Here is a 25,056-nt window from a genome sequence, read left to right on the forward strand (position 1 = left end):
AAAGACATAAAAGATATGTGGGTGCAATGGAAAGCACAGATCTTTGATGTGGAGCAGCTAAGAATTCCAAGAAGAATACTCTGTGACAACCCATTAGAAATAGAATTGCACGGATTTTGTGATGCGTCGGAAACAGCATATGGTGCCTGTTTGTATCTTCGTAGCACCACGTCAAGAAAGGAATATACCATTAGGCTACTATGTGCAAAATCGCGAGTGGCGCCCATTAAAAAATTATCACTGCCAAGATTGGAATTATGCGGTGCAACGCTATTGGCCAAATTAGGTAAAAATATATTGCGGACGCTGACAATACAAATACATAAAGTATATTATTGGAGAGATTCAACCATAGTACTATCATGGATAGCGCGAGAAGCTACGCAATGGAAAACATTTGTAGCAAATAGGGTGGCCGAAATACAACGTGAGACGAAAGATGCACAGTGGTATCACGTCAGATCGGAAGACAATCCTGCGGATCTTTTATCCAGAGGAGTGAATCCTGAAAAACTAAAAAATCAAACAGTTTGGTGGGAAGGTCCACAATTCTTACATCGAAATACAGCATTTGTACCATTTAGCAATGAAAACCTTTAAGAAGATATAATAGAAAAACGAACTATAAATTTATTTGTTTATGGTGAAAAGGAAAATGGTTATCTAGATATCGAAAGATTTTCGTCATTGTCGCGATTAAAGCGAGTGGTCGCGTATTGTTTACGTTTCAAAAATAATGATAAGAAACATACGTTACCAAAGTCGAAGATGATAATTATAGAAGAATTAGATCATGCCATGAAGATACTCATCAGAGGCTGTCAGGGCCATAGTTTTGCACAAGAGTTACATAGTCTTCGTGCGCAATCGCAATTGCATTCAAAAAGCAAAATAATTGCACTGCATCCGTTCTTGGATGAAGATGGTATCATTTGTGTGGGGGGAAGGCTTTGCAACGCATCCATAGAATATTCACAGAAATACCCCATCATTTTACCCAATAAACATCATCTCACTAAATTGATAATTAGAGACATACACTATAAAAATCTACATGCGGGACCACAAGCTGTTTTGGCGATGATGCGTAACAATTATTGGCCAATTTCGGGCAGAGGAGCAATACGTCGCGTATTAAGATCTTGCATAGCATGTTTTCGTTCAAAACCGATAACTGCAAATCAGTTAATGGGCAATTTGCCGGCGGTACGAGTAACTCAACAGTCGCGGGCGTTTTTATATACAGGTGTGGATTATGCAGGTCCATTTACAATAAAGGTATCGCGTAATAAAACAAGCAAAGCGTATTTATCGATTTTTATTTGTCTTAGCACAAAAGCGGTGCACTTCGAGTTAGTGTCTGATCTGAGTACGGTATCATTTCTTAATGCACTGAGTAGTGTATCTAGGCCGGTTCTAAGCCATGGTCCTCTGAGGGGGGGTGAGGGGTCAGAGGAAACCGGCGCGGGGGGGTATGACGTCACGGAGGAGGGGGGTGACGTCACGGGGGGATGACGTCACGGGATGGGAATGACGTCAGGGGTGGTGACGTCACGGGAGGGGAGGGGATGACGTCACGGGGTCGGAATGACGTCAGGGGGGGGTGACGTCACGGGAGGGAAGGGGGGTGACGTCACGGGGTGGGAATGATGTCAGGGGGGGTATGACGTCACTGGGTGGGAATGACGTCGGGGGGGGGGGGTGAAGTCATGGGGGTGAGTATGACGTCACGGGGGTATGACATCACGGGGGTGGGAATGACGTCATGGGGTGGGAATGACGTCATGGGGTGGGAATGACGTCACGCAGGGGTGATCGCGGCGGAACGGTAGGCGCGGAGTCCGCGGAGAGGGGGAGGGGACCGCGGCGGAACGGTAGGCGCGGGGTCCGCGGAGAGGGGAAGGGGGACCGCGGCGGAACGGTAGGTGCGATGGCCGCGGAGAGGGGAAGGGGGACCGTGGCGGAATGGTAGGTGCGGGGGCCGCGGGGAAGAGGGAACGCGAAGGTACGATGCCGCGAGTAGGTGTGGCATTGGTGTTGGAAAAGGATGACGTTCGCGGGAGAAAGAGATAAAGAGAGATAGCGCGAGGCATGCATGTACCGATGAGATAGCGCGAGGCGATGCGAGAGAGAGCATACGCGAGGCGGCGCGAGGCGATCACAGGCACGAGGGAGAAGGATAGCGTCCGCATTGGTGTTGGAAAAGGATGACGTTCGCGGGAGAAAGAGATAAAGAGAGATAGCGCGAGGCATGCATGTACCGATGAGATAGCGCGAGGCGATGCGAGAGAGAGCATACGCGAGGCGGCGCGAGGCGATCACAGGCACGAGGGAGAAGGATAGCGTCCGCATTGGTGTTGGAAAAGGATGACGTTCGCGGGAGAAAGAGATAAAGAGAGATAGCGCGAGGCATGCATGTACCGATGAGATAGCGCGAGGCATGCATGTAGGAAAAGGAAAGAAGAAGGTGTAGAAATAATTGATACTTTAATTACAATTATAATAATAATAAGTTTATTTCATAATTGTGTGTATATTACAATGTGTGTGTGTGTGTGTGTGTTAAAATAAAAATAATAATAATAATAATAAAAATAATAATAATAAAAATATATATGTTGTGACGTGATGTTTTTGGGACGTTCGTCACAAGGGCCGAATGGCCCGATCGGGGGCGGTTTTTGGGGGGCCTGCGTCTTCCTAATTTAGGGAGAGAGCGGCCCGATGGTCAGATCAGCGCGATCTGACTTTCGGTAGGAAAAATCGCAAATGTAAGCTCGAGATGAGCCCGCGAATTAGTTGTCGGCACGAGGTCGAGCGGCGGGATCCCATCCGGCGGAAGGAGAGGAAGAGAGAAGAGAGACGGCCAAGGGCGGGAGTCCAGGACACAGGAGACATCAGGTCGTAGTTTTTCAGTATTAACTACCCTCATGGTGGCCAATATACCTCGCTACCGATAATTTAATATTACTATAACAGGGACAGAAGCGAAGGACCGGAAGGAACCGGCCGAAGGGGCGGCCACTCCATCCGCGCGAAGCGAGGGAGTCCCACGGACGGAGCGGCGGGAGGATTCTTCACCATGGACCTATTTTTCGAAATAGGAGGGAGAACCGCTCGGACGCTGCCGAAATTCCGCATCTGTCGGTCAATCAACAACCGATTTAGGAAATTTCGGGGCGAGGATCCACCAACACGGCCGTGAGGACAACAAGGATCGCGAGGACCGCAGGACGGCCCTGCGTAACGCTGAGTGGCCTTCACTTGGACACAGTACAATTGGACACGGTGCAAATGGAAACGTTACAAATGGACACGAGATTTTGCACACGGTTCAATTGGACACAGTGCATTTGGACACAGTAATTTTGGATACAGTAGCTTTTGGACACATAAGAAAATACGCATCGTTTACTTGGACACCGCTCAATTGGACACTGTTCATTTGGACACCGTTCGTTTGGACACAGAAAGACGCGCACCGTTCATTTGGACACCGTTCGTTTGGACACCGTTATTTGCCCACCGTTCGTTTGGACACCGTTCATTTGCCCACCGTTCGTTTGGACACCGTTCATTTGCCCACTGTTCGTTTGGACACCGTTCATTTGCCCACCGTTCGTTTGGACACCGTTCATTTGCCCACCGTTCGTTTGGACACCGTTCATTTGTACACAGAAACATGCGCACTGTTTGTTTGAATATGTAACAGATGGAGAGAAATAAAAATCATTTTGGGAAAATATAATCAGTATTCTTATAACACTTTATACTGGTAAATCTATGTAAAATATGAAATCGTGAAAAGGAGATACATTTGAAGGTTATAATATCTGTCAAAATAAAATATATTCATACTTATATATTTCTGATACTGATGTCATTAATTTTACATTGCTTTTAGCACTTTGTTTAGCCTTTCGCATATTTGGATGTCATGCATGGATACAGTGGGTTCCGCCCCCCCTGCGGGGGGGCTCCACTTCCGGAAGATATAACCTAACCCAAACCTATTTCTTATTTAAAACAAAAATTTGGTGCGGATTACGTCGTATAACTTAAATCAAATTTTGGTGTCCAAACGAACGGTGTCCAAACGAACGGTGGGCAAATGAACGGTGTCCAAATGAACGGTGGGCAAATGAACGGTGTCCAAACGAACAGTGGGCAAATGAACGGTGTCAAACGAACGGTGGGCAAATGAACGGTGTCCAAACGAACGGTGGGCAAATAACGGTGTCCAAACGAACGGTGTCCAAATGAACGGTGCGCATCTTTCTGTATCCAAACGAACGGTGTCCAAATGAACAGTGTCCAATTGAGCGGTGTCCAAGTAAACGATGCGTATTTTCTTATGTGTCCAAAAGCTACTGTATCCAAAATTACTGTGTCCAAATGCACTGTGTCCAATTGAACCGTGTGCAAAATCTCGTGTCCATTTGTAACGTGTCCATTTGTGGCGCATCCACAAGTGGCGCGATAGCGATTTATCGCGCCGACGTGTCTCCTGCAGGACTCTCGCTCGGCACTGTTCGGCGAGCCGTTAGAGAAGACGCAGGCTTTTCCGGGAGCGAGCGAACACACCGAACCGCTTAGGAGAAGCACAGAGAACTTCCGGCCGGTGGGACGAGCGTCGTCGACCCGATTTTGTTGCCGCATAACTGTAGGTAATTAATTCGGATGAGTTGCGCCCTAAATAGTTGTCGAGCCACGCGTTTTGGTGAATTAATTTGGTGAATAATTTTGGTAGATTAAGTCGCACGGCCGACGGGCACATGTCGCTCATCCGAATTAGATAAAATAGGCTCTCTCTATTCACTTCGCCGCCGCCGACAGTCATTAGTGTTATTTTCGCGTTAGTCTGTATAAAATGTTGTAAATTATCGGGATTTTTGCGTTCACGCGATCGATATTCCGACTCGCGCAAAGTATTGTGCCGCGAGACTCGTACACCACAGTCGTTATCGATAGTTTCCGTCTTGTTCCGGTGTATTGTTAGCGCGTGTTTTTGTGAGTATTGTAAGAAATTAGAGTCAGGAGGAAGCGAAATCCTAAAAATTCGCACCATACATCTATCGGGTGTCTTTGAGCCCGCTATTAGTTTCCGCGAGTTATTCGAGCTAGAGATTAGGCATTTCAACGCAAAGGTCACCGTCATTGTTATTGAGCCGTATATCGGCTTACAGCGAGCCGGACCAACGGACCGATTTGAGTCGTGCAATCTAGTATTTTTTTATTATATCGAAGCGGATTCACGAGCGTGCGTAAAGTAGTTACCGTCGTATTCGAGAGATTTCTTTAGCTGTCGCGGCCCAATTAAGTCTCGTACGGCGGAAATCCTCGCGGCCGAAAAGTCGAGTTAAAGCGCGTAAGACGCCCGGTAATTTGATACTGTTGCGCACGGTCGTGCCGATCTCCGCGGAAATGAGATATCTTATTCGCCTGTAAAATAATTACTGTCATCCAAGGCTATTATTTATACGAACTACTCTATACTCTTGTTTCTCTCGTTTTAAATATATTATTATTATCTTTGTTTTAACCGACCGAATGCTCATTTTGGCTCCCGTGTTCTCGACTCTCAAGATTTCTCCCGTCTTCCCCGAACCCCCCCCTCTACCATTTCGGGTATACTGAATAGCCGCGGAATTTTGCCGTCGCGTTAATTATCGATCGCGCGATTATCTTTTGGTGTTGCGTTTTTCGTGAATGGTGCGGCCTGCCGTACCTGGCGCCCAACTTAGTTTATTTGTGATTCCGGGAATTTTTGTGGATCGCGAGATCGATATTCGAAATACGCGCCGAAGGTGTACCGTGGGCATCGGAGAACCGCCCGGCGAATCAATAATTATTAATTAAATAATTTAAGAAGAAATATACGGTTACTATATATATAGGCGGCGCTCCTTCTGAAACAGAAAAATATTAAATATTAAAAATTAAATTTATATTAATATAATATTTTTTTAAATAGATACTTACATTTTTATATATCAAAATCCCAATCCTTGGACATCACTATATAATGATCTCGCAGACAATGATCCAAATCTATTGTACGAGATTTCTTCAAACCGATTGCTTGACCTTGCACCATTTGTACAATTGAAGTGACAGGAGTGTTTGTCGATAGCGCTGGGACACGGACATCTAAAGGTTTGTATTTTGTGCGTAACGAATGTCTTAAACTTTCAAGTCGCGCGATTCGGCTAGCCAGCGATTGAATTCCATGCCCCTGTTGTAACATCTCGTGTCGGTACTGTTCTTCCAACCACTCGAGACATTTAAGGCATGTTCTTTCCCATAACTCACATGCACACACCGAGTTCACCTGTATGAAATCCTCCTATAGAAATTGTTATAATTCCACAAAATGTTCGGAGGCCCCCATATTTCCTATTTAAGTCTTTTCACAACACAAGTTTTGTCCAGCTTATACTGTGCAAATTGGGCACATATTGCAGGGCATTATCTGGTACAGCGGTTTTCCACATTCTCTGCAAAACGATCCCAGGATTAGTTCATAAATTGCACTTTCATGCTCTCGCACAACACGAATATTCGAAAATAAATCTGAAATACGCATAAAACAGCATGTGCAAAATTTTTTGTTGTCTTCACTTTTATAATAAAAGTATATACCGCACATTTTTACCTCACCTAAACTATTTATTTCAACTCGGTTTAAAGTACGTTGATTTATGTCCATAATAACACTACTGCAATCACTATTGTAATCGGAATCCTCAGAAAGTATGCGGTCTTCGTCTGATGAATCGTCCGACAAAATCTCAATTTCCATCAAGTTGTCATCTTCAATAATAATAACTTCTTGATCAGCCATAACACATATTGTTAGGATCGTCGTAAGGATGAAAACGGTTGCATATTATAACGTTACACACTCCTCTCAATTATATATTGTAGTTTCATATCTTTTGTCTCCTTCTAACTGGAGTATCACGTCTCATCTACCTCATCATTTTTTCTACATCTTTAGCAGAGTGTGTCGAGAGAAAGATTTAAGTTTTGCAGACTGTGCATATCGATTACACAGTTTTATTCATACATAAAGAATGGGATAAATAATTAAATTCACAGATAATTAGTAAAATCACTTATTTATTACAAGTCTCGTGAAGAATATCATTTACAGCACATGTCAATAACTCGCAATCTATGAGCGATTCGCTGTTAAACATATCACTTTCATGTATAGTTTTTGTAGCGTCGCATACATTAACGATATTATTCTGTTGTAAAACAGTTACAAATTGTTTGAATTTTTCATTTACAATATGCGTATTTTCGCATAACCAGTAATACATATGATCTATACATTTTTCAAAATCGAATAAATAGAATAGAGTTGGCGGCTTCATATATAAGGAATTATTTGATAATCCAATTTTTATAATATTCGAATCAGATATTTTAACCACTTCGAATGTCAAATCTCGAATCCGCAATGGGATTTCAGCCGATTGTAGAAGTCGTTCAATGTCCGCACGTTTCAGCATTAGCGATTTCCACGTTTCAAAGGGCAATATTATTTGATTGCCCCGATTATCGCCGAGAACCAATTCCACGCAAGATACAGCTCCAACGTTTATTCCAATGTCCAAATATTTGTACGACGTCGGAGTTAAGGCGTATCGTCTTCCGAGTATACGAACCGCGCGACGAGACTCGGATGAAATGCTAGGGAGTAAAAACAATATTATTTATATAAATATTTAAAAAGTATAAAAAATATTTAAAAAGTATAAAAAATATTCAAGTTAATTAAAACTTACTTGTTACATTTCTTCTTACACGGTGAAGTTTCATCAGCATCTTGAATCGGAACGTAATAATTCATGCGGCTTCCTTCAGTGGGATACATTTTTATATGAACCTTTCACACAAGTGGTTGATGCAATACTGAACGTATTGAACATATTTAAAATATGTATTAGCGTTTCAAAATTGCAATGTGGTGGGGGATTATTGATGACGCGATATTTTTTTCAATTTTTCCATTCAAGCGCCGATATACGGCTGCTTCGCGATGACATCATCACCAGGTGTGAGATTTAGCCGAATGCACAAAAATGCAACGTAATATAAAATTTGCAAGCGCCGATGTGCGGCTGCTTCGCGATGACATCGCCTATAGATATCAGATTTCAAACGCGCGTGTCAAAACATGACAAAATCTTATAATATAAGGATAATCTTCATGATTAAATTGCACTAACATTGGACAGCTGCATGTAATTTGAAACTTTTGCGATACATCTGGGATTTGACATCATCTCTAGACGACAAAATGCAATAATCGACATTAGCCAAAATGTACGTGACAAATCGCGAAATAAAGATTTAGATACACATGATGGAAAGAGACATCAAGATAGAATATAAAATCATGGTAAAGAGGCACACCCTGTCAGTATTTTCGCCAAGAGTTCCGAGACAAGAGCTGTTAATAAGCACATCTTGTTAGCAAAAAATTCTTTGTATAAATTTGGAAATATGGCGGAAAACAATGCCGAACGAAATCTACGCGAGCAATCTGCAAGGGTGAATTCGATAGAGGAGTACGTTGCGTGGGAGCAACGATGCGACGAATATATCGAATCATTAGAAGGACAAAGTCGAATCAAACGGCCACGATTATCGATTGGGATTCGACAATCGCTGATTGCCCGAATTGCACGACTCGAGGGATTGAAGAACTCGTTACGCACACGTTTTGTACACGCGGGTGCAGGATGCAGCACGCGGCAATACGGATTAATTTGGCGAGAGATCGATACGGCGTTCGAGAGCCGCATATTGACTGGTGCGGTTATAAATCATAATCACATCGAGCCTCGTCAATTTTTCGAGGATGCTAAAGACATTGTGTTCGAACACGTGCAAACCATGCTGAAAAAACACTTTAATGTGAAAATTAATACAGTGTTCAATGGTGAATTTGTAACGGGTGATAAACGCGCAAATAAAAGTATCAATACGAGAAACTATGAACTCTTTCGCACATCCGATTTACGCGAATGGTACGAGCGGCGCGTTGTCGAGCCCACTCTAGCATCGCTCGAAGAATTTCAAGAACGCGATAGCGGGTGGGCATTATCGCGAATACTCGATTTAAATGTAAATATAAATAAATATAATCCATTGCGCGCGGGATGCCACATAAAATTACCGCGAGAAATAACGATGAAGAGAGCAGTAATCAACGTGCAATCTAATGACAATGCGTGTTTCGCGTGGTCTGTGGTCGCCGCTCTATACCCAGCTGAAGATCATGTTTATCGGGAATCTTCGTACCCGCATTACACGACAGTGCTGAATTTCCAGGACATTGAGTTTCCAGTGAATGTGAATCAAATTAAAAAATTCGAACATGCCAACAATATCTCAATCAATGTATATAGTATCGAGGAAAAGAACATTGTCCCGATACGTCTGAGTGAGCTGAAAAAAGACAAACACGTCAACCTGTTGTACGTGGACAACAACGTTGGACATTTCGCGTGGATCAAGAATCTATCCCGCCTCGTGAGCTCGCAATTGAGCAAAAAAGAACACAAGAAATATATCTGCGATCGGTACGTATATATTTAATAAATTATATTACAGAAATCTTTGAACAAAAATTAAAAATTATTTCTTTTACAAATGTTTTCACTACTTTGGCTCGAACAACAAGTTACAATCACATACGGTGGACTGTCGCGAGATGAACGAGTGCGCTATCCGATTACCGAGCGATAAGGACAAGTGGCTCACGTTCAACAACTATAATCGGAAGGAGCGGCTTCCTTTCGTCGTGTACGCCGATCTGGAGTGCGTTTTAGAGAAGACGGAGGAAGAGAGAAACTACCAACATCACAAAGTATTTAGCTTAGCATATTATGTACATTGTTTGTACGATGATTCGTTATCCGCGTATCATTCTCGTCGCGATATCGATTGCATATCATGGTTCGTCGAAGAACTTAAAAATTTAGCACTGCGTGTAAAAAGTATTTTATCAGCTAATGTCCCCTGGTAAATTTAACATCTGATGAATGGGAAAATTTTCATAGCGCGACACAATGCCACATTTGCGAGAAACCATTTGTACAAGACGATACACTCGTACGCGATCATTGCCATCTGACCGGGCGATACAGAGGTCCCGCGCATTCAAATTGTAATCTAAATTATAAAGATTCTTTTTGCATTCCAATAGTTTTTCATAATTTATCCGGTTACGACGCGCACTTCATTATCAAGGAAATAGCTACAGCGTTCGAAGGGGGAATCGAGTTACTTCCAATAACAAAGGAAAAATATATATCATTTACGAAAAATGTTAATCTTACTGAAGAGAAATCAAAACATCATATTAAATTGCGTTTTATCGATTCGTATAAATTTCTCACAGCTAGTCTCGATAAATTGGCATCATTCTTGAATAAAGACAAACTCAAAATTTTAAAATCTGAATTTCAAAATTAATCGAATGACAATTTCAATTTATTAACACGGAAGGGCGTCTTTCCGTACGAATATATTGACTGCGTCGACAGGTTGCAAGATACGTGTTTACCGCCGCGCGAATCATTTTACAGTTCCTTGACCGGTGACACGATATCCGAGAGCGATTACGCGCACGCCGAGAACGTGTGGGAGCGGTTCTCCATTCGAACGCTGGGCGAATATAGCGACTTGTATCTCAAAATTGATGTCTTGTTATTAGCAGACATTTTTGAAAATTTCCGCGAGAGTTGTATTAAAAGTTATGGGCTCGACCCCGCGTATTACTACACTCTTCCCGGATATACGTGGGACGCCATGTTGAAGCATACAAATATTACATTCGAATTGCTTACGGATATCGACATGGTTTTATTTATCGAACGCGGAATACGCGGTGGTTTGAGTCAATGTTCCAACAGATACGCACATGCTAATAACAAGTATATGCAGTCGTACGACCCATCGAAACCTTCAACGTATCTTACGTACTTTGATGTAAATAATTTGTACGGATGGGCAATGTGCCAACCCTTGCCCTATGCAGATTTTCGATGGGTCGACGACGTATCCGATTTTGATACATCATCGATCGCGCTCGATTCGCCTATAGGCTACATCCTTGAAGTCGATCTCGAGTATCCGCAACGTGTTCACGATGCGCACACTGATCTACCGTTTTGCCCGACACGCGACAAACCACCTGGTAAGCGGCAGGATAAGCTGCTCGCAACCTTATACGATAAGAAACGTTACGTAATACATTACCGCAACCTGCAGCAATGCACGCGACACGGACTTCGCGTTACAAAAATACATCGAATATTACAGTTTTCGCAATCTCCATGGCTTCGCAGTTATATCGAACTTAATACACAATTCCGAACATTCGCGAAAAATGATTTTGAAAAAAATTTATATAAATTAATGAATAATGCGGTATTTGGCAAAACAATGGAAAATGTGCGCAATCACGTTAATATTAAGCTCGTGACACATTGGGATGGAAGATATGGCGCAGAGGCAATGATCGCAAAACCAAATTTTCATAGTAGAAGCGTGTTTTCGGAGAATCTGATCGCCGTTGAATTGCGCAATCTCGAGGTGAAATTTAATAAACCAATCTACGTGGGTATGTGTATACTCGACATATCCAAGATATGTTTGTACGAGTTTCACCACGATTATATGATACCTATGTATCGAGAGAAATGTAAAGTCATGTACACTGACACCGACAGTCTCATATATCACATCGAGTGTGAAGATGTATATGAGAATATAAAGTGCAACGTTGACAGATTCGATACCAGCGATTATGCGGTGGACAATGTGTACGGTATACCGCTCGCGAATAAAAAGATACCGGGTTTAATGAAGGATGAAAATAATGGTGCCATCATGACCGAATTCGTCGGGCTTAGGGCAAAAATGTACGCGTTGCGAGTAGATGGTAAAAAAGACACAAAAAAGGTAAAAGGTGTCAAGAGTAACGTCGTCGCGAGAACGATAACGTTCAACGATTACACGCGGTGTTTGAACGAAGAGATTGAAATGACGCGTCAGCAGTCTTGTATAAGATCTAAATTACACGAAGTATACACTATTCGCAAGACAAAAATTGCTCTAAGTCCGTACGATGACAAGCGGTATATCGTACCCGAAACCACCGACACGCTACCGTGGGGACATTACAAAATATCGTTGTAAATAAAAATCATGTATATTTATTGTAAATAAAAATTGTATATTTATTGTAAATTAAAATTATATGTATATTTATTGTAAATTATATGTATATTTTATAAAGTGTACAATTTTGTTTATATATTTGGAAAATATCTTTAATATTATGTATTATTGTTAACGTATTTATAATATATTATTTTTATGTATCCAAGAATTGTGTGTTGTATCAAATCCCAGCCATTTCACATAAACCTCATCGCCCTTTTTGCGTATTACCTTTTCCACGAGATGTATGTCGGGATTCGCAACGCGTTGTAACTCGTATTCGGAAAATCCGCCGGCGACGGAATTTCCGCGCGAATCTTTGAGTGCATAGGTCACGGGATTAGTTTTCTGCACTTTAACGATCTTAAACACTTTGGTCGACCAATTTGATGTGTAACCTTTGTCAAAGATGGTCTTAAATTTACTCACGCGTACCGGATCGCTTACTTTGAATCTTGCCGGTGCCGCAATCTTTACGTTGCTGTATACCGTATTTAAAAGTTTATCGGCGATCGCGGGGGTAACATCGATAAGTCTCATGCCGATAGTGCGATGTTTTCGCGCATTGTACTCTCTAACGAGCCGGGACAACGCGTCGATCCACTTGTAATTTCCATTAAACGTAAACATTTTCCACATATTGCTCTTTAACGTTCGGTTAAATCGTTCCACGACCGAGGCTTTCATAATAGAGTACGTCGAATAATGATTAATGCTGTGTTTCTTCACGAGTTTCTGTACATTTGTGTTGTAAAATTCTTTTCCTCTGTCGGTTTGAAAATTTTTCGGACTTCTTCCATCGTCTCGAATTATCTTTGCGATAGCATCAGCCGTCTCGTTTCCACTCTTGCTCTTGAGCGGTACAGCCCACGCATACTTGCTCAACACATCGATAACTGTGAGTATGTAGTTGTAACCTTTGTTGAATCGTGCATATGGACGCATCTCGACCACGTCCGCCTGCCACAGATCGTCGTATCCGCGTACTATGACACGTCTACGTGGGAAATTTTTTCTCGCTGGAGCATGCAATTCTTCCACGAGCAGCTGTTTTTCAGAGATCTTTTGCGACATATTTGATCGAGACATAATTTGCAATAATGAGATAATTCCTCCACATATATTCTTTATATCTTTCTTCTCCTGCGCTGAATTAGATGTAGTCTGCGCGTGAGTTGCATACCGAAGCATTTTCTGCATCTCATCCATCATTATTTGCAGCGTTTGCACATTCGTCTCGAGCGTGATTATTTTTTTCTCAAGTTCTTCCTGTCTGTCTTCCAAAAGCTTGACACGTATTTCCACGTACTGTTTGTTTGCTGCATCAGTATCATCTTCCGGTTGCGCTACGCGTCGTATCTTGCGCGACCTTTCGTCAAAGCCGGAGGCTGTCTGACATAGAGCGTTATCGCGCACGTAATTTCTTAGTAATCCATTCCATTGATAGTATGAGTTGTTGGGTGTTCCCAACGATAATCCAAATTTGTAACGGGGTCACTTTTCGCGAGTGCGTGGATAAACTCGGTCGGGATCAGGGCTCGTGAAAAGGTGAGACACACGAAAGATTTTAGATATTGTCTTTATTTGCCTCTTTCGGCAATGGTCGATTTATAATCGTGAGCGCGCGGCGGATGGTGCAGCGCGCTAAATATAATGCGCGTAGATTATTCGGTGCGCGAGGTTCGATATATCGAACCGCTTACAATATTCGCAAAGCCGTGTTTATTTTGACGGCGCGCAAGAAATCGGGCGCGGTCGGTCGGCGCGTGTACGGCAAGGCCGTGTTTATTTTGACGGCGCGCGAGACGCGCAAGAAATTGGGCGCGGTCGGTCGGCGCGTATACGGCAAGGCCGTGTTTATTTTGACGGCGCGCGGAATAGAATGAACTATTAGGCGGTAGATATTTCGGTGCGATAATTATAATTATAGTATTGTGATATTAGTATTAGTGTGGTCGCGGGATTAATTCGCGTGTTCCCAGTGGTCGGGGAATTCGAGCGGAGATCGAGTACCCTCGACCGGGCGGAGAACTCTCCGTCCCTGCTTCCGTTCGCGGAATTGAGGATAGCGTGGCGGAGTCGAGAAAACTCGACGGGGCAGCGAACTCGCAAACCCACGGTCCGGCTAGCTGGAGCGGTCGAGTGATAGACCGTAGTCGAGGAGAGCGGCGAACACTCCGCTCTCGTTGAGTCGGTCGGATTTGTGTCAGGAGTTCGGAGACTGCACGGAAGCCGAGAATGCTCGGCGGAGGCTGCGAACTCGTCAACCTCACGTTCCGTCGTTGCTACGATTTTCAGGATCGGTTCTGGTATCTCGGAGCGTACTGCTCGAGCGGATTCAGGAATCGTTCTGGTGTCTCGGAGCGTACTGCTCGAGCGGAGTCAGGAATCGTTCTGGTCCCGAGATGCCGAAACGCTGTCTTCTTATACCCGAGCGTCTATCGGTAATTACGTCGTTCGCCCCCGGGTGGGGATAACGACGCGTTGTTTTTCGGCGGGTAAATTACGGTAAACGCGTCGCTTCCCCTGGGCGAAACGACGCGGAGTTTCGGCGGGTGACGCTCGGGATCTTCCGGCAGCGCTCGGCGATGCTCGGTCTTCGGCGTAACGGCGGCCGTATAACGGCCGTATGATTGTTTATCACAACCGCGGTTTTGAGAGATTAAAAAAAGGGCGCTAGGCGCCTCTGCCACTGCCCGGCTGGTGTTCGCCGGGCGGCAGACTTCTGGCTGGCTACGTGCCGGGTAACGATGGAGGGTGCATCGTTACAAATTTATTAATCGACATTTCGATACAAACAATAATGACAGACTGACTCGTTTCGCCGACGCATAGATTAATTTATAATAAGGCCAACTTCGCAAAGTTCCTCGATAATTGATAATATTTCATTGTCGTGGGCATTGTTGCCGGCTTGACGCGAAGCTTCCAGCAATCGCAAGCGATCTACCAACTCGTTGGGATCATTCCAATGCACGTAATCGATCTTATTATCGTTTAACGTCATAGCGCGCGGTATGTTTATACCTCTTCCAGCTTTTTTTCCAGGCGCTATTATATTTTTAATAGAGATTAATGGTGCTATTATATTTTTATACTTGTATCTCTTGTTACTTAACACTGGATTACGCATATCATTGCCACGTCTATGTGCATTTGTCGCCAGTAATATATTTTTGTATTTAATTTTATCATCATCATTGTATACGTTACCGTCGGGTATTCTTTTGAAAATCAACTCATAGAGACCTGGTGTTCCCATGTATCTTATTCCACCGATAATTATATTGTTATCTTTATCCACATCAAAAATTTGATCACCAAGCATCATTCCTTCGTTGCAAAATTTAACACCGTAAACATAATCCATACTATTTTTATCTTGACTCAAAATAGCTCCAACATATTTTTGCCCTAGTGGACCCAGATGTGTGCGCAATGTATTTTGACCCTCGGACGTTTGTAGCAGATGTTGAACCGATGTCACAAGCGTTTCAGGCGTGGTTTCGAAAACTTCTTCCACATACGGAGACGATCTTTCGTGCAATATTTGACTCGATTGTACATCTTTTATCGGAGTAGAAGTAATCACATTCGATAATTGTTTCATTCGCTTACGTTTCGATTGATTTGGAGTAGAAGTTATTAGCGAACCGTTCAATGATATATTTGACCTTGTTCGCTTTGTTCCAGACTCTTTTTTCAGATGCTTGTCTTCGAGCATACTCGATGGTTCGATTTTCGCTTCATTAGATTCCACATTGATTGTATTTTCGACAAGTTGTTTTAGAAGTTTGATAATTGGTTTAAAGTGCCTCTCCAATGCGACGTCTTCCTGCATTTGACCGGTTTTTAAAGAACGATATTTTTTGCGGATTGATTCGCTCGTTTTTACAATCTCTCTCGCAATCTTCTCACGATCGTCGCTGTCAATCGTCGTCGTCATGTTGCGCTCGGACGAAAATTTTTTAGACGTTGTTCGATCGATGTATCGATAGCGACTAACCACTTTAGGGTATTGTAAAATCGTTAAATCCTTTTCGATATCTTCCATTAGTCTGTAAACTGTCTTTATCAATCACTACAAATCCATACTTGTGTTGCCAACATTTCTGACAGAATGCGCGAAAATCGCTGTAAGACATGTCAGTATTTACATGATCGTTGTATACATGTTTCAAGTTTGTACCATCTTGTTTAAATAAAATCAGTAAATTTGCATTGTCCCGTATAAGATGCTTGGGTATCTTGGCATACGTTTGACAAAGATAGAAACAGTCGACGCTCGAGTGTCGACCCATTGCAAAGTACTCTCTTATCGTATCTTGCTTATCGCACGCCACGTCGTCAAAGATAAAAATGGAATTCGGAAGCGCCTCGCTCGGTGGAATAACGTCACTATTATTAGAGAATGTAAAATAGCCAATTTCATTGATCGATAATAGCAAATTTTCCAAGTATCGATATTTCGGTTGTTGAAGCGATTTCGAATATACGTATACATTCTCGAAATGTACACCGTGTGGACTTTCTATCAAACTTATCAACACGTTAGTCTTACCGCAATTCGGAGGACCGCAACTGATACCGCGTATAGTAGTCGGCAGCATGTTTCCATGCTTGCGTATTTCTTTCTCGGACATTACTCGTGTTTTATCGTCAAAATTTATCACTTTGATTATCGTCGCTTGTCGCGCGAACCGCATGTCTGCTCTCGCAAATCTCAAATCAGATTTTGGAAAATGAGTCATCGGGGCCCTATTTATAGAGGCGCACCGAATCGAAACCGCTCAGTCTCAAAAATGTTTCTTCTTCTATCGGTTGACAGCGATATTCTCGAGCTTACCACCGAGCAGTTACAGATTATCTCCAAGATTGTTTTACTGCGAGACTTTGGTAGCTACGTGGAACAATTGTGGGACAAGCTTCCCGAACATATAAAAGCTGACTCAGAGGTTCAACAGTATCGTCGATGCACGCGACATTATAATTTGTCGTGGCAACAAACACATTTCGACACCGTTAATAAAAAATTGTGACAAATGTCAGCAAAAATTATAAGAGATAGCGGTTTGTTAAATCGTGCGATAAACGCACTTCCTATCGAATTACATATTCCAGGCTATCAGTTTTGCGGACCAGGAACTCATTTAGAAACACGATTGGCTAAAGGCGATCGAGGTATCAATCCATTGGATGCCGCGTGTCGCGAGCACGACATAGCTTATTCCCGAAGCAATCTTGGTCAACGACACGTTGCGGATAATATACTCGCCAAAAGCGCGAACGCGTATTACCGCGAGAGATTCGACTCTTAGCGAAAGAGCAGCCGCTACAGCTGTTTGGGCGGCTATGAAGGCAAAGACAAAATTCGGTATGGGGCTGAAAACAAAAAAATCATCGATGAAGAAAAAGACTGCGAAAAAACGAATACTTCCTATAGCGAAGCGCGGTGGTATCTTACCAATTTTACCATTATTGGGAGTTCTCGGTTCGTTGGCTGGCGGAGCAGCGGGAATCGCGAAGGCGGTGAACGATAGCAAGGCGACGCAACGTCAGCTCGAAGAAATGCAGCGTCATAATCGCGCCATGGAAGGTCACGGACTTTATCTCGCTCCATACAAGCGTGGACGAGGGTTCTCAATAGCAGCCAAGAAAAAAAAAAATGTCAAAATAAAAATGCCTGCCGGTGTAACAACCAATGTACAATTGGAACAGCTTGCAAGACGTATACGTATACAATTTTTTAGAGGTGTTTTCATGCGCAATAATTTACCGATAAACAGTGTACGACGAAATGAGAGCGGTATCGTCAATTTGGATGAGGTCGATGGTTCCGGTACTCATTGAGTTGCGTATGCAAAGAGGGGAGATCGTGTAGTATATTTCGATAGTTTTGAAAATCTGCGACCGCCCAAGGAATTAGTGCGATATTTTGGACAGAATGTTGCAAATATAGAATACAATCACACGGCCTATCAAAATTATAATCAAAGTATTTGTGGACAATTGTGTCTTGGATTTCTTCAAACGGTCGATGATCGATATAAATTTAAAGCCTGACAATTCACCATCGCGACTCAGTATTCGTTTGACAGTTTTCCAGCATGTCACTTACACTTACGTTGACCGGCAAGAGTAGCGCGCTTGCTGTAAGTTACTTTCCGGCTATAGATTTAGACGATGGCGATTACGAGCTTGGTTTAACGGACTTTGAAACGTATCATACGATATCGAACGTGAATTCTTGGAATAATAAATTTTATTTTGATGACGATAAGGAAATTACGATTCCCGAGGGATCGTACGAATTACACGCTATAAACGAATATCTCCGACATGCAATTTTACGACATCGACGCGTAGTTGATTCCAACGATATTGTTGATGACGAAGAACACGATGAATATCCAATAACGCTTCGCGCTAATCATAATACGCTAAAAAGTGAAATCAAATGTGTCTATAGAATAAATTTTAGTAAACCGGGCAACGTTGGATCGTTGTTGGGATTCTCGTCGAATCCCAACAACGATCGTTATACGATATTACAGCCTCGGAAATGGCACGAATCGGATGTACCAATAAATATTATTAGCGTAAATATTATTCGTATAGAATGCAGCGTAACCACTGGCGCGTACAGCAATGACAAGCGCGTACACACGATACATGAATTTTCACCGAGCGTGCCGCCAGGATATAAAATATCGGAAACGCCAGCACAGATCATTTATCTACCGATCGTCGCACGGAGCATTACTGATTTAACGATACGCATTGTTGATCAAGAAGGACATTTGCTCGATTTTCGAGGAGAGGAAATTACCGTAAGATTGCATATACGGCGGCGGCAAAAATAAAGCCTTTGACAAATGAAATGCTTGTGTTGTACGGAAGCACGGAGCACGCGAGAGACAATATCTTTGCGAGGGACAATATTTTTGCGAGAAGGCGAGTGGCTGCTGTATCGTTTGACAATAATCAGATATCTGGTTACGCTAAAAAGAAGCTCAGCGCGTTGAATCGCGAGTTTTTAAAATCATTGGGATTCGTCGTACGAAATACATAACAATATGATTGACATCTTGAATATCGGAGATGAGCCGATCTTTGACGACCGTATCATCAAGATTGAGACTCATACGTACAATCCATACGCCAACACAACGCTTGGATATAGCGACGAGATACGGATACCGATACAGCATCAAGATTTGTACACGTTACCATGTGAAAGTTTTCTATACGTCGAAGGAAAGTTGATGGTGCGTAAAGTAGCTGAAGAGGGAAGAGTGGTATTGGGAAACATTTGTGTCGCGTTTATGTTTGATGAACTTCGATATGAACTCGACGGTGTGGAGATTGACCGCAACAGAAACGTTGGAATAACTTCCACGATTAAAAACTATATCTCTCTAACAAACGAGAAAGGTAAAATCTTGGGGAATGCTGCGTGGAATATGTCACATAATGCTGTTGAATCTTACTTCAATTTTTGCGTGCCGCTAAATATATTATTGGGTTTTTGCGAAGATTATAAGCGAATTGTGATCAACGCTCGTCACGAATTAATTCTGATACGTTCGCGCAACGACAACAATTGCATATTTGGACATGCTTCGACTGAAGCTGATATCGAATTATTCAAGATACAATGGCGTATGCCACATGTAATATTGAGCGAGATCAATAAACTATCCTTGCTGCGCGCGTTGGAAAGCGGGCGATACTTGAATATCAGTTTTCGCTCTTGGGATCTATACGAATTTCCTCTATTGCATAATACGACCAAGCATTCGTGGACCGTGAAAGCCGCCTCTCAGCTGGAGAAGCCGCGATACGTGATCTTTGCGCTGCAGACTGGTAGAAAAAATGCTGTGTCAAAAGATATTACTACATTCGACGACTGCAAATTGACCAACGTTAAACTCTATCTAAACTCAGAATTTTATCCCTACGATGATTTGAATTTAGATTTCGATAAAAATAGATTCGCCCTCTTGTTCGATATGTACTCTCGTTTTCGCAAATCTTATTACGGGTGTGATAATGATGATGTGCTATTAAACATTTCACAATTTCTACATTGCGGTCCTCTCGCAGTTATCGATTGCTCGCGACAAAACGAGTCTGTCAAAAATTCCACCGTGGACGTGAGATTAGAGTTTGAGTGCAAGGAGGATATACCGACAAATACTACCGCCTATTGTCTCATCTTACACGATCGCGTTGTCGAATATTGCCCATTGACCAACGTAGTTCGTAAAATTACCTAAATCAGTAAATATCCCCTTCAATGTCAAAATATATAAAGATTGAGATTTTGGCGATCGGCAACAGTCGTACATCGTTCTTGCAATCGTACGGTAATATTATCAGCATGATCGCGCCAACGTTTGTGGATCTGGAGGGATTCATTATCGGGAGAAACTTTGTCGTGAAGGAAGTAGCGATATTGAGAAATGGATCTGTTCTCTCTCATTACTTTTTTGCAAGTCCCGTACCATGGCGTGCGCTTACAAAATCTGAGAGATGTCAAGCTTCATGGCTAATCGGACATCACCATGGACTTCAATGGGAGGATGGAAACATTCCATACAGCTTCACTAGGCGTTTGATTATGAGAGCTATGATGGGTGCGACGGAAGAGGAAGATGGAGCTTCTCCTATCGTGTACGTTAAAGGATGCGAAAAACGAGAATGGTTGGTCGATATACTTGACGATGATGCGAGAAACGACGTTATTATTGAGACCTTGGATGCGGATTATGAAGATATCACTTCGTTAAATAAGCTAGATGTTACTAATACTATGCGCTGTGAAAAACATTTGAAAAATTGCGCTTTACAAAATGTATTTAAAATATTCAATTGGTGGACGAATCATCATAAAGATTCACCCAAACATTATTTAGAATAAACTACTGTTAAAATATATTTTATTCTCTCTTATTCTTCCCTTTTCCTCTTTCATATCCCAGTATGCGAGTATTAAATTTCAGTACGTGACGTTAGATAGCGGCGTCAGCCACCTTATCAGGCTGCGGATGTTACATTTCAGTACATGCACATAGACTTTAAATATTTGAATGGTGTATAAATAATTGTTTTGTCGTTCGTTAGCCGTTCAATAGTCGTTTATAGTCATTCGATTGCCGTTCGATAGCTGTTCGATAGCCGTTCAATAGTCGTTCAAAACCGTTCGATAGTCGTTCAAAGCCGTTCGATAGCCGTTCGATAGCCGTTCAATGACCGTTCGATAGTCGTTCAAAGCCGTTCAAAAGCCGTTCAATGGTCGTTCAAAGCCGTTCGATAGCCGTTCGATAGCCGTTCAATGACCGTTCGATAGTCGTTCAAAGCCGTTCAAAAGCCGTTCAATGGTCGTTCAAAGCCGTTCGATAGCCGTTCAATGGTCGTTCAAAGCCGTTCGATAGCCGTTCAATGGCCGTTCGATAGTCGTTCGATAGTGGTTTACATATTATAATATATTATTCATATTTAAAAGGCTATAGATATTTGCTCGTGAAAACATGCTAACTTTTGTTTTCTTATCAAGAGCTGAGAGTAAGCGTTCTTCGTAAGTGATACATCTCCTACTATAAAATGTTTGAGACAATGTCTATCCCGTTATGTTCGTCACAAAGTGTTTGACAGTCAGAAGTGAGTGACTTAAAGAACGACGAATAAAAATGTTTCGTCTTAATCTGGTAAGTAGTGTTCAGTGTTTTGGCATGTGTGTGCGACATTATGTGTGATATGTATTAATTAATAATATATTTCAGTTCGTGCAAATTGATGTCATCCACCGCCGATACATGCGGTGGATGAGAGGAAATTTGCGTTGGGCGCACGCAAGCTTGTGGGGTGACACTCGCGAAGCCCGCGAGTGTGCATGCGTGCACCCAACGCAGTACGAAGACATTTTTTATTTACGGCCTCTTTTCGGCTTGGAGCCGTATGAAGAAGAGGAGAATTGGGAGCCGGAGGAAGAGGAAGAGGAAGAGGTGTCAGATGAGGAAGAAAATTTAGAGGAAGAGGTGGAGGAGAATTGGGAGAAGGATTGGGAGGAAGAGCTTGCGGCTCCAGGAGGATAATGTAAGTATCTATTAAAAAAAATATTATATTAATATAAATTTAATTTTTAATATTTAATATTTTTCTGTTTCAGAAGGAGCGCCGCCTATATATATATATATATATATATATTTTTATTATTATTATTTTTATTTTTATTTTAACACACACACACACACACACACACACACACACATTGTAATATACACACAATTATGAAATAAACTTATTATTATTATAATTGTAACTAAAGTATCAATTATTTCTACACCTTCTTCTTTCCTTTTCCTACATGCATGCCTCGCGCTATCTCATCGGTACATGCATGCCTCGCGCTATCTCTCTTTATCTCTTTCTCCCGCGAACGTCATCCTTTTCCAACACCAATGCGGACGCTATCCTTCTCCCTCGTGCCTGTGATCGCCTCGCGCCGCCTCGCATATGCTCTCTCTCGCACCGCCTCGCGTATGCTCTCTCTCGTATCGCCTCGCGCTATCTCATCGGTACATGCATGTCTCGCGTTATCTCTCTTTATCTCTTTCTCCCGCGAACGTCATCCTTTTCCAAAACCAATGCGGACGCTATCCTTCTCCCTCGTGCCTGTGATCGCCTCGCGCCGCCTCGCATATGCTCCCTCTCGCACCGCCTCGCGTATGCTCTCTCTCGCATCGCCTCGCGCTATCTCATCGGTACATGCATGCCTCGCGCTATCTCTCTTTATCTCTTTCTCCCGCGAACGTCATCCTTTTCCAACACCAATGCCACACCTACTTGCGGCATCGTACCTTCGCGTTCCCTCTTCCCCGCGGCCCCCGCACCTACCATTCCGCCGCGGTCCCCCTTCCCCTCTCCGCGGCCCCCGCGCCTACCGTTCCGCCGCGGTCCCTCTTCCCCCTCTCCGCGGACCCCGCGCCAACCGTTCCGCCGCTGTCCCCCTTCCCCTCTTCGCGGCCATCGCACCTACCGTTCCGCCGCGGTCCCCCTACCCCTCTCCGCGGACCCCGCGCCTACCGTGCCGCCGCGGTCACCCCCGCGTGACGTCATTCCCACCCCATGACGTCATTCCCACCCCCGTAATGTCATACCCCCGTGACGTCATACTCACCCCCATGACTTCACCCCCCCACCCGACGTCATTCCCACCCAGTGACGTCATACCCCCCTGACGTCATTTCCACCCCGTGACGTCATCCCCCTCCCCTCCCGTGACGTCACCCCCCGTGACGTCATCCCCCCCGTGACGTCACCCCCCTCCTCCGTGACGTCATACCCCCCCGCGCCGGTCCCCCCCCCTCAGAGGACCATGGCTTAGAACCGGCCTAGATACACTACTCACTGAAACGGTTTATTGCTCGAAGAGGTAAATGTATAACTTTATATTCGGATAATGGCACTACCTTTGTAGGTGCTAATAATCAGCTCACAGAACTTAAAAATTGTTTGCTAGAAGAAACGACTCAAAAACGAATACATGAATATTTAGCAGAACAGTTTATTAGCTGGAAGTTTATTCCTCCGTATTCACCTCATATAGGCGGATTGTGGGAAGCAGCCGTGAAGTCGGCAAAAACTCATATGCGAAAAATTATCGGCACAACGCCGTTGAGCTTCGAGAAATTATATACTGTACTGACTTTAATTGAAGCTTGCTTAAATTCGAGACCTATCACACCGTTGTCAAACGATCCGTCAGACCTGCAACCTTTAACCCCTGGTCATTTTTTGATAGGAGATGCTATAACTGCGATTCCGGAACATAATCTTATGGATTTATCGATAAATTGTTTGACGCGTTATCAATTACTCAGTCAAACACAACAACATTTTTGGGTTAGATGGTCCAAAGAATATATCGCGCAGTTACGACCACGAGTTAAATGGAAACAACCATCGGTTAACATAAGCCCGGGAACAATGGTAATCTTAAAAAATGAAAACACATGTCCTATGACATGGCCACTGGGACGAATCGTAGAAATACATCCCGGGATAGATGGAATTACTCGAATAGTCACAATACAAACTAGTCGTGGATTATGTAAGCGAGCGATAACTAAAATATGTATTTTGCCAATCGACGAAGAGGCAACAAATTAATTTAAGTTTAGTTTTAAGTTAAATTTGTTTGTGTTAAGAGTTATGTTAAGAGTTTATGTTTATGTTAAGAGTTTTTTTTTTGTTATATCGATATTATTACCGAGTATAAGACATATTATATGGTATTTTTATTATTTATATAAGGATGTACGACTCCGTTCTTTGCTTATAGGCTATTTATTTGTTGAAAGGTTAAACCTTTCAAGGGAGGCAGAATGTTAGTCCTTACGCTAGTATATGTAAGGACACACACAGTATAGTGGCGCCATCTATACTGTATGGATCGGAAGGATTATCGATAGCGAACAAAAGATCCATAATGGCGACTTGTGATCAAAGACGTTGACACGTATTAATTGTAGTGAGAAAACACAAAGGAATTCAAGTATTAAATAAGCTTCTCTCAGTTTAAAAACGTGTATATTTATACGCTGTTCCACCGTGTTCACCTCTCCGAACTTCCACCACCAGAAACGGCCCCAACATTACTAAATAAATATATTTTACTTAAGAAACTTAAAGATTTAAATATAAACAAATATAAATAAATATATTTTACTTAAGAAACTTAAAGATTTAAATATAAACAAAAACGTTATTAAAATTCACCGAATAAATAGTTTTCTCGAGTAAAAT

At 42.8% G+C, this 25,056-nt stretch overlaps 2 protein-coding genes across 2 annotated transcripts; both read left to right on the forward strand.

The window, feature by feature from the left end:
- Positions 1-15: 15 nt before the first annotated feature.
- Positions 16-600, forward strand: LOC138942955 (uncharacterized). The gene has a single exon (XM_070313451.1). It carries the CDS (start codon positions 16-18, stop codon positions 598-600), a length of 585 nt encoding a protein of 194 aa, XP_070169552.1.
- Positions 601-768: 168 nt separating this feature from the next.
- Positions 769-24,766, forward strand: LOC138942956 (uncharacterized). Its single transcript, XM_070313453.1, has 3 exons — positions 769-1,441; positions 23,729-24,361; positions 24,627-24,766. The coding sequence occupies exons 1-3, from the start codon at positions 769-771 to the stop codon at positions 24,764-24,766; spliced, it is 1,446 nt and encodes a 481-aa protein (XP_070169554.1).
- The last annotated feature ends 290 nt before the right edge of the window (positions 24,767-25,056 follow it).

Source organism: Polyergus mexicanus, unplaced genomic scaffold (assembly GCF_030449975.1).
Source record: "Polyergus mexicanus isolate NDT 795.1 unplaced genomic scaffold, iyPolMexi1.0 SCAF_24, whole genome shotgun sequence".
Classification (NCBI taxonomy): Eukaryota; Metazoa; Arthropoda; class Insecta; order Hymenoptera; family Formicidae; genus Polyergus; species Polyergus mexicanus.